The sequence below is a fragment of the Athene noctua genome, chromosome 1, assembly GCF_965140245.1.
Source record: "Athene noctua chromosome 1, bAthNoc1.hap1.1, whole genome shotgun sequence".
Lineage (NCBI taxonomy): Eukaryota > Metazoa > Chordata > Aves > Strigiformes > Strigidae > Athene > Athene noctua.
Genome location: NC_134037.1, coordinates 41,569,073 through 41,585,074, shown reverse-complemented (window position 1 = coordinate 41,585,074; position 16,002 = coordinate 41,569,073). Strand labels below are relative to the sequence as shown.

The following is a 16,002-nucleotide window of genomic DNA, read 5'->3' as shown; positions in this document are numbered from 1 at the left end:
ATCAGATCTTTCTTGCCTTAAAATTATTTTACTTGCACCACTGTTAATGATCAACTTTCAACAGATCAACTTTTTCTTTGCACACACAATACATTATACCTTCTGTTTAAAAAATACGAACCTGTGTTTGTACTTAATCAAAGCAAAGAGAGAAGTGAGCTGAACTATCATGTGAATTTCTAAGGCATTTACCAGTGCTGACTGCACCTCTGAGTTAATTGCCTATCTTCTGACATACCGTGGAGATCGCAGACAACAATTCTTAAAATTCGTATGTATCTTAATTGCAATTTATTTGTACAGGCACAGCATTTTATAAAGCAACTTATATTGGATTGAATAGTAAGAGAGACATTTATCCATTATTTCAATGGACAGAGGAAAAAATAGTAGTTGCCTTGAAAAGTTCTGTGACTGATTTGCTGATTTCCTTCCTCATGTTCTCAGTCCCACTTGGAAGTTTTCCTCCTCATATACCTGGACCCCTCATTGTCGACTGCTTCATAGAGTTCCTTTTTATTCTCTACTGTTGCATGCAAATAACCAAGGTAGGCCACACAGAGGGTAATTGCTACTAGTCCAAATGCCATCACAGGTTTGTTCTGACAAGAAAAAAAAATTAGTATGTGTTTTTAGTCAAAACATTTTTCATTCAACACAAACACTACATTCTTCTATCTTAGCTTAGAAAGTGAACAGTAAATTATTGTGCAAAAAAATGTATCTGCAAAAATCATCACTGCCTTCTTGCAGACTGATCCAAATGACTTTGATAAGCAGCAAGAAAGGAGACTCGATTTTCTGATAGCAAAAGGAATCCCCTTTCAAAAAGAAGACTCTTTGCAGAGATGGAACACTGCATTGCCCAGTGGTCTGCCTTTTGCTGGTTGCAAATGCTGCTTGAGCATGAATGAACAGGCCAAAACCTGTTAAAGGGAACTACTACAAACTTCTAACAGAATTCATCTGGATATACTACAATGCACTGTGCTCCTGCCAAGCAACCTTCATTATGTTTCTCTAAAACATATCGTGTATTATCACAAAATCTAATACTGGCTATTATTATACAACCAAAATTTCACCCAGTCTTGCTGGGTTCTGCAAGTGTAAATAAAACCTAAGTACCATCAACTTAATTATTAAAGCAAGAAAAAGAAAAATCAAAAATATTGAAAAGCTGCTAAAAATCCTCTCCTTTCATATCAAAAAGCTTGCATTTTATGATTTGTTCCCTTTTAAATATTAAAGAGGACTTCTATTACTTTGCCTGTCAAATTACATGGGTAATATGCCTGTAAAGAGTCTTTCTGAAAGTGGCTTGGCTAGGTACTAAAGAATCAGACAATGTAACAGTGAAATAAAGCCTGGAATAAACCATGTAATGTTCTGGGCTCCTAATAATCAGAGTGGAAAAAAAGTAAAAATATTTTTAGTTACATTACTGAGTGGTTTGCATAATAAGAGTTGGTTATATAATGCACACAGAATTGTGACGATTATTTTAAAGCAACCGTGTCTCTCCAAGCATATTTAGTTTATCTCAGAATGAGCCTCTTACAGGTTTAATGAAAAGCTCTGGGTTCACAGCTCGGAAGAGCGTAGTTGTCTGAACACTCCTCAGTCCTGGTTTTCTCTCTTTGGGCGTTTCATTTTCATTTGGAGGTTTGACGGAAGACATTTGAATTATTGTTGAATACTTCCTAAAAACAGAATGAAAAATAGAGGTAATTTTTCTAAAAACCTGAAAGAATTCACTGAATATGAGTTCACACTCACCATATCTTCTTACAGCGTGGATTTTTGTGTATATATTAATGATTGCTATTGGTGTTACCTAATATTCCCAGTTGAAGCACACTGATTTCCCATCTTGTCAATTTTGTGCATCCTAAAATTAACTTTTGGAGATGCATATCTCTGTAAAGCAAATGCAAGACTTCTGATAATGGGCTTGGGGTTTTTCTACTTGCCTTTGGCTAATGCTTTAGCTACCTGTGGACCGAGTAGCAGTCTTCAGGCCACTGCTAAAAACACAATGCCAGGGAATTTTTATTTTTTTAAGCCTTACATGTGATAGGAGAGCTCACGCCCCACTGTCATGCAGTCACTCTATCAACTCATCCCAGCAGCCCTGACTCAGGTCTCACTTTTACACACGAGGGACAGGTCACCTGCAAGATGCCACCTGAGCCAAGGCAAGCAAAACACGCCCTTGGTTAACCCGGCTTACTGAGGGGCAGAGGACACGCGGTGCTAAGAACCCCTGCCCCGTAGTTTACACAAGAGGAGCACGAACAGGGACCCAGGGACAGGAATCACCAACTCGACCCAGCAATGGCCCCGGGCCTCCTACGGCAGGATGTCAGGGCAGCATGGAGGCCGGGTGACGGCGGGCACACGGGCACAAGGCACGGCCACGCACAGGGTGGCAGGGCGGGAGGCTGGCACACCGCCAGACTATGCGTCAGGCCCAACCACCCAGCCTGGCTCGCCGGTACCGACCCCCGAGCAGCTCAAGCGGCGAGGCCAAGGGCAGAAACCTCCCCCCGGGCGGCGAGGGGGCTCCTGACGTCGCTACCACCACTAACCCGGGGACGAAGGGGGCCGTTTCCCAGAGAAGCAGCCCGGCGGGGAGGTAACGCACAAGGTCAAGCCGCCGCCATGCTCCAACGCCGCCTGCGGCGGCGGAGGGTGACGGTGACGGCTCCGCGCGCGGCCTCCCCCGCCGCTACTCACCCCGCGCCGCCATCGGGGCCTCACCGCGGGCGGCGGGGCGGGACTCCCTGCGCCTGCGCGTTTGCGCCCCCTCCTGGGCGGAGGCCGGCGGCGCGGGCGGGAGCGCGCCCGGGCCCCGCCCCGCCCCGCCCCGCCCGTCTGAGGGGCGGGGGGCTGGCGGGGGGCTGGCGGGGGGCTGGCGGGGGGCTGGCGGGGGGCTGGCGGGGGGCTGGCGGGGGGCTGGCGGGGGGCTGGCGGGGGGCTCGTCCTGCCCCGGCCCAGCTCCGAATAACAAGCGGGAGGGGGGCGAAGAAGCTGGCTCGGTCGGAAGAAGAGCACGCCACCGCTGCGCCGCTCCTCAGCGCCCGGGCAGGCCCCGCAGCAGGCGGGCGATCCCCTGTAAACTCCCCGAGAGGTGTGCGCGGGTCGCCCAGTGGGTCTTGGTCCTTTGGCTGACAGCAGTTATCTTTTAAATGTTGGAAATGGAAAAAGAAGCGGTGGGAATCCCTCGTCTGTCGATCCCAAGTGGCGGGATCGGGAAGCGGTGTTTCACGCGAGATGCGTCTCTGGAAATGCAGTTGTCTGAGCAGAAAAATACGCTGCGATTTAAGCATCCAGTTTCTGGTGTTTAGATCTGAACTCATGATTCCAGACACCTGGAAAGTCCTGGTTACGTAAATGCTCCTTTGCATTGTTTTGTTTTCTATTATTTGTAAACAGTAAAGTTAATAAAATTACCCGGAGTCCAGAGGAAACAAAGCCCACGGGATTGTATCTGCCTGCTCGGTCTCTACTGACTTCAATGTCATTGGCAGTTTCAGCTGTGTTAGAAAGAAGGGGAGAAAGTTAAAATTTTGGGAAAACCAATGGCTGGAGGGTAGGGAGAGACCCATATTAGTGCTCCCCGAGATAACAGGCGGGCAGAGCTGAGATGTGATGGATAATATCACAGAGATTTAGCTGCAGCCCCGCTGGTGGATTAGTACATCTGTGGACTAAACCACCAGCTCACACTTCTCCGTATCTGGAGGGTGTGTGAGAGGACTGTGCTGGAGCGTCTGGTCACTGCAGCTGTGGAGGCAGAGGGGGACAAACATAAATGTAGAGGTATCCAGGCTCTCAGAACCACTTGCTCCATGTTTTCTTTTGCAGTAAACAGACTGAATTTTTCCTTTTTTTTTTTTTTTTTTTTTTTTTTTTTAAATGATGGCAGAATAATAGGATATTGCAGGTTTTGTCCCTTCTAAATCCAGATGGAGTATCTAATTTTTTTTTTTATTTTTTTTTTTTTTTCTGTGTGTAAATATCATGAGGTGAGAAAAATAGTAGGGAAATAAATTTTGGTGTCAGGAGAGGATTGAGTGGTAGATCTGGGTTTGTGTCAACATTCAATTCACAGCATACCATCTGTTAATCTGGTAGCTATTGTTTTGGCAGCATGTGCCACACAGCTGATTTTGTTTGGAAACCATTGAGTAGAAAATCAGGTTTGAATGAAGATTGCTGCTCTTGTTTGTTTTCATGTCTGTGTAATTGAAAGAAGACCATACAAGGTTTTTGCATGAGCCTTGGTTTTGGGGAAGGTAGCTTCGTTTTCCGGAGGGAAGGGGGAATTTTTACACCCCTGTAGGAGACATTCTACATTCAGGGCACAAGTAATTGACACATTGTATATGAGAATGCAAAACATTTACATCACCACACTGAGAAGTGCACTGGTTTATCAGCACGTGCAACTCTTCCCAGCAGTTACTATCATTAACTGACCCCATCCACACAGATAAAACTTCCAACCCAAAGTCAGCCAGGGTCATAACGATATTTTCTGGGTCATGGTATGATGGATTTATGCCAGAATACATACGCTTGATAACGGTGGCAAAGATTGTTAGACAGCTGCCAGCTCTCTAGAAGTTCCCATCTGTCTTATAAAAGACAGGTAAGTGTCAGATATCACTGATGGAGGAAGAAGTCATACACAGGACAAAGAATGCCATCAGCTGGAAAGAAAATATTCTCCATATGAAGAGCTGTGGGATAAGATGTTATGTGTAGAAAGGAGAAGGAGAGAGGGACGTAGAAATGGGGTTGGGGGGTTGAGTTTTGATGTGAATGCTGTTACTCAGCATACATTGAGCAGGGGCCTGCTAACCAAATTAACTCCGCAGTGAAGAAAATCTTAGACTGCTTACTGTTTCTAGTTTTGCTTTACGACTGTGGGAAAGTGTCTTATTTTATCTTTAATGTGAATATTATGTTGCTAGCATCTGACCCACCATAATGTTGAAATGCTCAATCCATCAAGGCTTATAAAGTTGTCTGGCATCTTTTTATAGAAGAGACTCTAGAAAGGGTAGAATTGTAAACATCTGTGGTATTTCTGAGTCACCCATCCACTTGATATCTGAGTATCTATCCTGAAAAGTAACCATGCAAGGAAACCTTCCTTTTCCACACCTGACCCTGTTACTGAGATTTATTTTTCTTTTAAATAGATACCTTTGGGATTCCTCATTCAGTATTGTGCTGTGGCCATTCAGAACTTAATAGAAATTTCTGCTTTTCTTGAGACTCGCATCCCCTTATCATTTGAGCTGCAGAAGAGCCCCTGTAGGGAACAGAGCAAATCTGATGCTGTGTCCTGCAGACGTCGTTGGCATGCAATAGCCAGACTAATGCAGCCCGGGGAGCAGCAGCCTGCCTCCGTGTCTTTGCTGATTCACCTCACAGCTCCTGTTTATTTCAAGTACTGCACAAGAACAGAGCTTCACATTGTCTTCAAAATAAAGATAGTGTGCCTTGGGCTACTGATAAGCTTATCCCAACTTTAGAAACAGAGTTACAGAGCTGTTGTGGACAGAAAAAATTATTTTTGCATCAACACTGGGACTTCAGCACTGGTATGACTTGTAGTGAGAGAGGCAACTTCCATCATGCGTTTGTTAGCATTTTCATACATGAATGCGTAGTGTGTATTTTCGTTCCTGTTTTGCCTGATTTTTACAATGTTTTATACATTGTGAGTTTCAGAGTGTTTTAATTAGAGTTGACACTTGGGACTTCTTTTGTCCTGTACAAGTCTGGGGGAGAAGGGAATGCAAACATTAGGAATTACTTCCTCCACCTTACTCACAGCTAATGGTGAGGGGAACCATTGTTACACTGCGGCGTGTGAAACAGTATTGCCATAGTAAGGACATAAATGCAGAAGAAGCAAACAGATCTCCAGCTAGACAGAGGTGGCACTGAGAGCTTTCTGTGTGCTTGTTGCTCAGCTCACGTCAGTCTCAAGAGCTCTTATGCAGTTTTTCAGCTGCTATCACTTGTTTGTATCGTTCCCACTGAAAGAAAACAAGAGTTTTCAGACAGCAGCATGCAGCAGTTGGGACCCTACCACTGACAATCCAAAACAGTTTTAAGGCAATATGCATTTTAAAACCAAAAATCTCATAGAGTGAATCTTCTGTGTTTCATAACACTATGTGCATGTCTTCTATAACACTTGTTAGCCAGCTGTGTCTGGGAGACAGAAAAAAAGCAAATCACCCAGCCGGGCTTTCCAGCAAAGATTAAAGTGATTGTTATTCTTCAAATACTAATCAGGCTTATAAATCTTTTAAACTGAATTCAACATGGAAGGGAGAAGGCACTTTGTTTGGTTCTACTTTCATTAATGAGTGAGCAAATTGTTTCCGACTGGGAACAAAATAATATCAAAACCCAAAGCATCCTCTCTGGAAAGAAAAAGCTAGTTTCTACTTAAAAGGAAGAGCAGAGAAACGTGCAGCACTGAATTTGCTCACTGCAACAATACACAGCCAGATATCTTAGAGTGGGGTTTAAAGACAAACTTGACCTAATTTAAGACTACACCTCTAAAAAGGAGGGTGCAAGGGAAGGCCTCTTTTCACTTGTGGTTACTGTGGCCTTCCTTGCATGAGGACTCAGAATTGCTCAGCCTTGGAGTACGCCGATTTTACTCCCTGGTCCAGCTGAAAACTAACATTGCCAGAAAAGAAGAAAGAAGAATAAAGTTCATTTTTCAATTGGATGGTCTGATGTAAGCAGGGCAATGCAGTTGGGAAGGCAGTTGGAAGTGGCGGCATGGACCAGGACTAACCTCTACCTGCAACACCAGGGTTCCCAGTCATCTTAAGCTGTGATAAATTAAAATCCTTCAGCTAGTGCCCTCTCTGATCTAGGCACTGTTCAGATCTTGGGCATGGAACACAGCTCCTAGGTAGACTCTGGAGGGTAGAAATTTCACAGGTTTGACAGAGTGAACTCTACAGTATAGGACTCTGACCCTGTAATCTGCAGCTCTTGAGATTTTTTGCACCTTACAGTTGTCTTTTAATATATAAATACTACCATGTAACAAAATACAGTAGAGAGTGGCAGTGTCTGACATTCATATGCTAGATATTGTACAATGGGGATATAACTGGGGGGGGTGGGGTGTGTGTGTGTGTCATAAAGATGCTTAAACAGCTTTGACATTTAAGTGATGGGATTGTAACCATGCAGTTCCAATTAATAACAAATGGGTTGTTGGGGCTTTTTTTCTTTTCCATCTCTATATGACAGTTACAATTGCTCAGATACCTGTGGTGCCATAATAAAGTTTAGATCTAAAGTTATATTTCAGCTTTCTCAGTACTACAGGTAATCACAATATTCCTACGGTGACTTTGGCCTTTGATTTACTGATGTGAACTGAACCTTATTCAGCTGGCCGTGGCTTTTGTCAGGCATTCAGCAGCAGTACCGGGAGGAAGGCGCCCGCCTGGCAGGTAGCTCCCTCCAGCAGGCAGCTGGGAGGCTCTGCGTTACCTGCAGGTCAGCTCCAAGCTCTGGCACCTTCAGTCACTTGCTGCAGGCATCAGCTTCTCTGGGGACAGTACCAAGGTCTTGATTCAGGCACATGTGTTAGGCTATGTAATACCCTCCTCTCCGTAAAACTACTGAACATTCACACATAATTCCCAAATAAAAGCCACAGTAAATTTAAGCCAAATAAATTATACCATGAAGAATTCATTTAAGAGGCAAGGAGTTCAGTCTTCCTGCTTTTTTTTTGTAATGTTACTCAGCATTATAGCCACATCCCAGGTAAAAATGCCAAAGCACTGATGCTTGATAAGATGCATAAGGCAGGACATAAACACTTACTTCATTGCTTAGTTATTAAAAATAAAGTTATGGGCTTTCTGGTGGGGAGTGGCTCAGCTGCCTAGTCCAGTGTGGGAATTGATTAGCATGTACAGTAACCAAAATACATGTCCATAAAAAATCCCAGGCTTCAGTTACTTGGAAAAAACACTATAATTTAAAATTTTAATAGAAAGACTTGTCTGAACATTTGTGTAATGTATTGTTAGGAGTGATGTGTGCCTAAAAGAATGCTTGTCTTTAGCAGACAATTTACTTGCTCAAAAGAACCCAAAATACAAATCTGATGTAAAATATCAAAGAGCAAACAGGGTGGGAGTTAAGGGTCTTATGTCAGTTATATGATTTCAGAAGGTTACTGTGAGTCCATACAGCAGTTTCAGGTTTTTCAAATGAACAGAGTTCTTCTGAAAAAAATGTAGAAACCGTACTATCAGGGGGTGCTAACAGTCAAGAAGTATTTTGTGAAGCCCTTTCTTGCTATTTTGATGTTGCAGTGAAGTTAATATCAAAGAGAGAACATGATGGGATGAAAGTTAGTAATGAAGCAGCATCTGAAATGGGGAGCTAGCCAGGTGCCCCACGGCATATGAAAGGCAGGCTCTTCGCGGGGAGTCTTCTGCATGTGTTCGTGCAAGATTGGAGTGGTCAAGTGACTTCTTGGCTTGCAACTGCACGGGCTACTTGTGTCTCAGAGAGGGCGACTGAGCATGGCCCACTGCTTTAGAACCCCCAGCATGCGTGTCTTCAGGTTGTGCCATCGCTAAAGTGAAAGCACAAAGCATGCAGCATTAGAGCTGATGTCGATGGGCGCTCAAAAGATGGAGATAAAGCCTGAGACTTTAAACAAATCCTGTAGTTTCCTCATATCTTTCTGATGATACAAGACACATTATGGTTCTGGTTTGAACAGTGTGCCAAGAGAGGTTATCAGGTTTCACTCGTTTGGTTTATATTACCTAGGAGACGAACAGTTTCTATTTTCGAGGCTTAAAGCAGTAACTCCCTTTCTCGGAAATGAATCATTGATTGTTAATGCCACTAGAAAGCTGGGGTCCAGCTGTAGTCGTTCACTGAGATGCAGGTAAGTTAGAGTTTCCTGTTATAAAATACAGTTTTACCGAATGAGAAGTTGTTTTTCTGATGTTGAACGGACTTGTTAATAACCTCATGAAAGTGTCCCATCAGCCAGCATAAACCACAGATATAACCATCTTTTCATTGCACTATTGCAGTACTTTATAACTACTAAGGAGTTACAAACTGTAATGTGGCCATCGACAATCACAACGATGATCACATCGACATTCAAGTGGAAATCTTTTGACTTTGTCAGTTCATTTCTTTTGAGTTGGCTAAAGCATTACAACACTAGCTTAAATGGAGCAGTAATATTTATTAATGTTGACGATCATTTGCTGCAAAGGGAGTTTTTGTTTACATCCAGAGAGCATGGGAGAAATGGGTTATCTGGCATAGAGGTGTTGAGAAATGCAGTAGTAATTGTATAGGTGAAATATAGACATGACAACTTAAAAAAAAAAAGAGTAATTTTGGCTACTTCTGAGTTTAATTTTTTTTAATTACCCAGTTTACCGAAGTAACAAAGAAAACAGTGAACTGTGTCTGCCCTCTCTCAAACCCATTCATTGCTGTGGAGGAGGGACCACAGCAATTAGCAGCTGGCAAAGCATCACACTCAGCAGCTGCTGGGTTATTAAGTCGTGTTTGTGGTTTCTCTAAATACAAAACGAGACAGGATTTTGCCACCACTGGCTATAAAAAAGAATGCCAAATGTGCTTAAGGTTACGAAGCATACTGAAATCGTAGTTTAGAAGTGATATTTTCAGAGAAGTGAATGTTTGGCAGCTAAGACCCTGAAGTCCAGAAAGGAAGGAGATTTGTCTGAAGCCACTGCAGAAGCCTATGAGAAAGACAGGTGTAAAAGCCAAACCAATCAGCTCTGGTCTAGTGCTAAATGATCAGCTGACCCCTCTTCCATCTAGTCTTTTCTTTTCCTTCCTATAGTTGTTTGGCAAATAAATACCTAGGCTGATGTTTTTGCACACCATGTGTATATTTTAAGCACTTTGTGGAATTCTGCTTTTAATATCACAGTATCCAGAAGTTTATCTCCAAATGTACCAAAGGGCATATTTCTTGCTCTGAGGAGTTGTCCTGGTTCAACTAGGATAGGGTTAAGTTTCTCCAGCAGAGAGAGAGGGGGAAGGGATCTCCAGCCGGGTTATTCATACCATGCTGACATCAGGTCCAGGGGCGGGAAACTTTGATTTTATTTTCTCTTTGGCTTTTTGATGGCGGGACCCACGCATCGGCTTTGTTCCCTGACCATTTGCGGTATTTCTCTGTATATAATTTGTCTTGTTCACTGTTATTGCTGTTTATTGTTGTTATCATTGCCACTGTTGTTTTTCAGATTGTTTTATCACACTGTTGTATTAAATTCCTTCTTATTTTAACACGGGTTTGTGCCTCACTTCCAGCCCGACTGGCTGTGGGTGGGGGACGGGCAATGGCAACATGCTCTCCAGTCCCGGCAGGGCTTAAACCACCACAGGAATTAATAATAGACATGAATCAGTGAGAGGTTAGAATCAGTAAGCTAAGGAAGATGAAAGCAAGGGACATGGCTATGAGAGACCATGGCTCTTTTCTTAGTTCTGCCTCTGATGTGCTGAGTGATGCTGGATAAACCCCATCACCTCTCTGGGAGACATCTCCTCCTCCACAGCACATGTTTTCTCTGTCTAGATTGTTGATGTTTTGAGGAGAGGACTCCATTTCTCATTACACATTAATAAAGGGTTTATACCAATGAAGTTCAATCTGAAGTGTCTGTAGATTACTTGTCATCGATCTGTGAGAGAAAAACAAGCTACTATCAGTATGTTTACATCTGCCATTCAGGCATCTCCACTTTCACTGGGAGCATCTGAAGGAGGAAATAGGTGGGAAACCTTTAGCATATGTTAGCCTGAGAACCACAGACTGCTGCACCACCACTAGCAGAGATCGTGGCAGAAGTGAAAAACTTGGCCAGCACGCAGACCAGGAGGGTTATGTTTGCTCATGGGTTGTCAAGCCTTACCTGGCTTGTTTCTGATGTGCCTCAAAAAGCAGTGTTAATATTAATACTAAGTTAATGTCACACCTTTACTTATTTCATGATAAGAGATGAATTGTCTGATCAAGGCGAGGTTAATTTTTATGACCTCTCTGCTTTCTCTTGTTGGCTCTTTCATAAGGATCTGGAAATCACCTTCCATTAGCACTCTCATTGTTGAACAAGAAACAAAGGCGTTGCAAGGTTAGTGACTTGTAGCAATAGTTTTTCAGCTCCTATCACAGATGTGCAACAGTTTAAATAGCTGGTGCACTCACAGCTTGGTGGGGTGACTTTGAATGGACTTATATTGTACCTTGGTGTTCCCAGGAGGTTTTCTGCTCCCTCGTCTTCTGTAGTGGAGCACTGGGATAGATGCATCACACTGGGGTGGAGGGGGCTAGTGGAGTTCCATCAGCTTAAAAGACTGAACTGTCAGGAACTGTATATACATAACGAAGCCTTCTCAGGCAGCAAATCACTCTTTCTCAGCCTGTGGACCTCACACCTCTGGTAGTCAGTAAGGAAGCAGTGGGTAGTCCGTCAAACAAGCACAAAGACTCAGCAAAGATGTGCACTTCCTTATATGAGCAAGCAAAGAAAGTAAGGGGAAAACACAGTTACTAAATTAACATCTGCAGCTAAGCTTCATTATTTATTTGGTCGTTTATGGAAACCATTGTACCAACACTTTTTTTCTCTTCCTAACAACACTGAGAAGATCCTTGGTGTTAAAAAACACCACATGTTGATGTTTTGATTAAATTGTAAAAAGAAAAGGAGAGGAGAAACTCTCAAGTTTGTTACCAGCTCTGCTTTTTTTTAATGATCCTATATCCTCCTCCGTGATTTTCTACTGCTCTCTGCTTTATAATTTTTGCCACTACTTATAGTTTTCTTTCTATCAACAACAACAACAACAAAAAGGTGAGTTGCAGGTGCAGCAAAATACTCCCATTAACAATGTTTGTATCAGAAAAAGAAAGTGATTTTCCATCTTTCAGCCTGTGAGGATGATTCAGCTTGCTTGAACAGAATTCATAGATCCCAGTGTTCCCAGGCTCATGTTCTTTCTGTTATTTCTTACCATTCTATCTCCATTTCCCATAATACTGTGCCTTCTTCCTGTAATTTGCCTGCTCTCTGAGCTCTGAGCTGCCTGCCCTCTTTGTGCCCCTAACACTCTGGATGCTTTCCTCACTTCCCCTCTACTTAGTCAGTTTGTTCTTGCATTTTCTTCTTCATTTTTTTTTTTTTTTTTTTTTTCCCATTTTCCTCTGCACAAAGATACCTTTTGTGCTTTTAAAGTAATTAAATTAGCAGAGCTGATTGAAATCTAGGTGAAATAATTCTCTGAGCAATATGCTTTTCAATGGGTGCATTACTGAATGCACATTAGCCAACCTTCTGCAGACTTCACTGAATGACAGAAATTATTTGATGAATATATTCAACAATAATAGCATTATTCAAACACTTTGCTCAATAAATTACATTCAGCAACTCAGAAGTTAGTAGTGCATTCAGATTGTTCTGTTTGCCTAGCAGAGTATGTGTGCAGCCTTAAGGGGGGAAACAAAGTCACTGATAAGTCTGAAGGAAACAGGGGCTGTGGAGGCTCTTCTGGTCATTTGTGTCTAGTGAGCAGGACAAAGTACGTGTGTGGTGGTGGTGGGCGTTAAGTCATACCTAGGGAATAACTGATGTATGTATGTGAGGAAGAAGAGAGATTACTTGCTCCATTTCCTGGCTGGTAGTAGAAGCCCAGGCATTTATTTTCATGCTCATCCCTAGTACTTCAGCTAGAAATGAGTACAACAAATCAACATATCTCTAAGCTTCAGCTTTTTTCCAGGTTGGAGTGTACATGTGTGTATGTGTATGGAACAGGGGGTTGAAGTAAATCCTACCTCAAATCCCTGCTCCTCACTTGCTCCATTCAACTTTTTCTTGAGCACTTTTGAGACATTAACTCAATGCAAATTGAGGTAATCTACATTTTCCATAATTACTCAATTTCTTTAGCCAGCTTCCCTTCTTGACTCCCTTTAATTCATTTTGCACAAAATAAGACTCCTCCAAATGCTAAGGTTGAAATCTCTCTTTGGCTACAAGGATCTGGATTACATTTTTTCCTCTCTTGTATTTAGGTTAGTCAGAATATCATTTTGCTAAAGCATTGTGTTCTGACACTACTCTTGGCATCTGCTTCCATGTGTACTGCCACTTCTAGAAGTGTTACAGAACCTTGTACCACTGTCATCTTTTTCCTACTGCTCAGTTGTGTGCTTACTTGAAAATTCCTTTTTTTTTTTATTTATTGTCTGAATCCTTACTTTGCTCTGAATTTCATGCAGCCCGTATGTCTTTGTCTTCTCTAGCTTCAGCTAACTTAACCTCTCATCAGTCTGTGCCTGTGTTGTCCCATGAAGTCCATTTGCTCTTGTTCATCTGTTGAGTAACTCCTTATCTTTGAAGTCAATTTTATTTTTTCCGTTCCATATGTTCTTTGCAATGCTTCAGTGAATTAACTGTATTTTCAAAGGATACAAAAGCATCAGTTAACATCCACAATCTTCTGTAGCAACAGTGGTGTATAAAGCAAACATAACCTTTTAAAGGCACTTTTGCAGCTCCTTTAAACAGAGGAGTTGTGCTGGTTACAACTCAAACAATACCACAAAATGGACTCTGTGGCCCTTTAGGCTTACAGCTGAAGGTTGTCCTGTACAACCATTTCTCAACATCAAGTGAAAGCTGCAAGTGGAAAAATACAACCAAAGATCTGCAGACTTCTGGCTGCAGAAGCACTGCTGACCACAAGACCTGCCCTGCAGTCCTTGAATAAATTTGTTTCTCATCAACAGAGCACATAGACCAGGAACCATCTTTAGTTCCATGAAATCTCTGCTGCCTTAGGTACAAGAACACACTGCTATTTTTCAAAATAGCTTTGCAGGAATTTATCCATCTGATCTTCTAGCTGGCTAGAATATGCCTATTGCTCAGGTCCTGCTAGAGGTTTCAGTCAAATCCTTGATCCCCATTTTCTTTGGGCAGGACTTTCTTTTTCACTTCACATCATTCTTCTCAGTGTGGGATTGGCAAAAGAAGGGATAAAGTTGTTCTTTTTGAATCTCTCTTACTGCTCAGGTAAGGAAGTAGCAGCTAAACTTTGGGAAAAGAAACCTCAAGGTAAATTTCTCAATCTGTATTTAAGTATCTCCATGGCCTGATTTCCATCAGTGTTGGCTCCCACTGATTTTTGTGCCTTGCTGGTGACCCAGCATCTTTTTGATTTCTGTCCCATCTTGTTCAGCTGGAGGCTCAGAACTGGTGTAACTCCAGTCATGAATTGATTGGTGACATTAGGCTTTTTACATTAGAAAGGGATAGTGCAGTTCTTATGGCTGGTAGCAAAAGCCCAATCACAGCTGTACTCATTTTCATGGAATAACAAAATTCAGTCTTCCCTTCTGTAGTGCTTGTATGCATCTTAAAATCACAGGAAAGGCCTTTTGAGGTTTTCCTTCAAATCTCCTCCAGAGGACAGCTCATCCACAAGATGTGTTCATACGTGTTAATATTTACACTCGCTCCTGTCAATGTTTTGTTTCCTAGCTTGTGCTTTATTACACAGCAGTGTCTTCATGCTTTGTTATTCAGCTCCTTTGGGACTGATGTACTGACTGCGTATTACTTATCTAGAAAGCATTAAAGCCCTAGTACTGATGTCTTGAAGAGCTTGATTTAAGCATCTGCTTGAGCTCTAATTGCAGTCATGGAGGACAGAAATAGCTCCTTAATGATGAACTCACTGCCCTGCCAAACATATGTAAAAGCATATAAACATACGTCTGATAAGATATAAGGCAACTGATATTCCCCTATTATTTTTACCTGCAACATAAAGGAGTAGCTTGGTAAGCAATCTTCGTGAGAGCATCGTTTTTCAACTTCCTTCCCAGTATAAATCAGCAATATTCATTTCTGCAGCTGTACCTCATCTTTTTAAGTTACCAGTTCATCAGTTTTAATGGTAGCAATGTAGCAATACCCAAACAGGCAAATAACGTTGTTTTCCAGCAGAAGTCTGGCCATAGGCAGAGGTCACAATGGGCTGCAGAATCAAGGGACAGTGAAAGAAGTACAGAGGTTGCTGTCTCTGTTGAGTTTTTTGATGCTGTGGCCCAATTACTACTTGTACTCAGACTTGCCCGTTGATGATCTTGCCCATACATCAGTATGAACCACAGCTGCAGCAATGGCAGCAGAGTTTGCATGTGTCACTGCAGCCGCAGAGGGGTACATTTTCTCCCCTGCTAGGCAGAGATTGTGGAAGCCGTAGATGGGATGAGGACATAAAAGATAGAACACACAGATCTCAAAACTTCTCAAATTTCCCTCTGCATGCCTTCCAGCCATTCTGTGTCCTGGAAATACATCTACTTTTTGCTCTTACAATACAAAGGAGTTTGGTATCCTTTAAGATCTGTGCAGACCTTGGAGGTGGGGCCAGGTGGGAAGGTATATGCTCTTGGTGGTTATCTCAGGTCTTCTTTTGACTAAGGAGAGTCTGGCTGCCACTGGCTCCTTATGCAGCTCTTCCAAAAAAAAAAAAAAGTGTTCCAGTCAGGATAGGGAAGACTTAATGCAGAAAAGAAACTATAAAAAACACTTTTGGAGTAAAGTTTCGTGCATTTCTTAAATGATAAGAAATACAACAAATAAAATCCAGTTAAGCAGAACAGGATTTAAAATATTGCACAAGTTTACTGAGAAGTTAGATCACAGACAGAAAGAAAACGATCCTCATTTTGGTAATTAACACATGGCTCATATACACAAATTTGAAATTGAAATCTGATTTGACTGTGCTTAGTATTTGCCTAACTGACATGGCTGAGTGTACCTTCATGGTAGAGTGCTAGCCTGAACGTGCCAGAGAAAGCTCTACCTGCTGCTCAGGAGACCCACAGGAAGAACT

At 42.4% G+C, this 16,002-nt stretch overlaps 1 protein-coding gene across 3 annotated transcripts; it reads right to left on the bottom strand.

Annotated features, from left to right (window-relative positions):
* Positions 1-259: 259 nt before the first annotated feature.
* On the bottom strand, positions 260-2,818 carry SMIM8 (small integral membrane protein 8). 3 transcript variants are annotated; one of them, XM_074922901.1, is made up of 3 exons: positions 2,740-2,818; positions 1,562-1,703; positions 260-602 (listed from the first exon to the last, which is right to left on the bottom strand). In XM_074922901.1, exons 2-3 carry the CDS (start codon positions 1,679-1,681, stop codon positions 444-446), a joined length of 279 nt encoding a protein of 92 aa, XP_074779002.1. In that variant the 5' UTR covers positions 1,682-1,703; positions 2,740-2,818; the 3' UTR covers positions 260-443. The 3 variants fall into 3 exon arrangements, with proteins under 3 accessions (XP_074779002.1, XP_074778993.1, XP_074779009.1); XM_074922892.1 differs by having other exon boundaries at positions 2,592-2,787; XM_074922908.1 differs by having other exon boundaries at positions 2,648-2,773.
* Between the last annotated feature and the right edge of the window lie 13,184 nt (positions 2,819-16,002).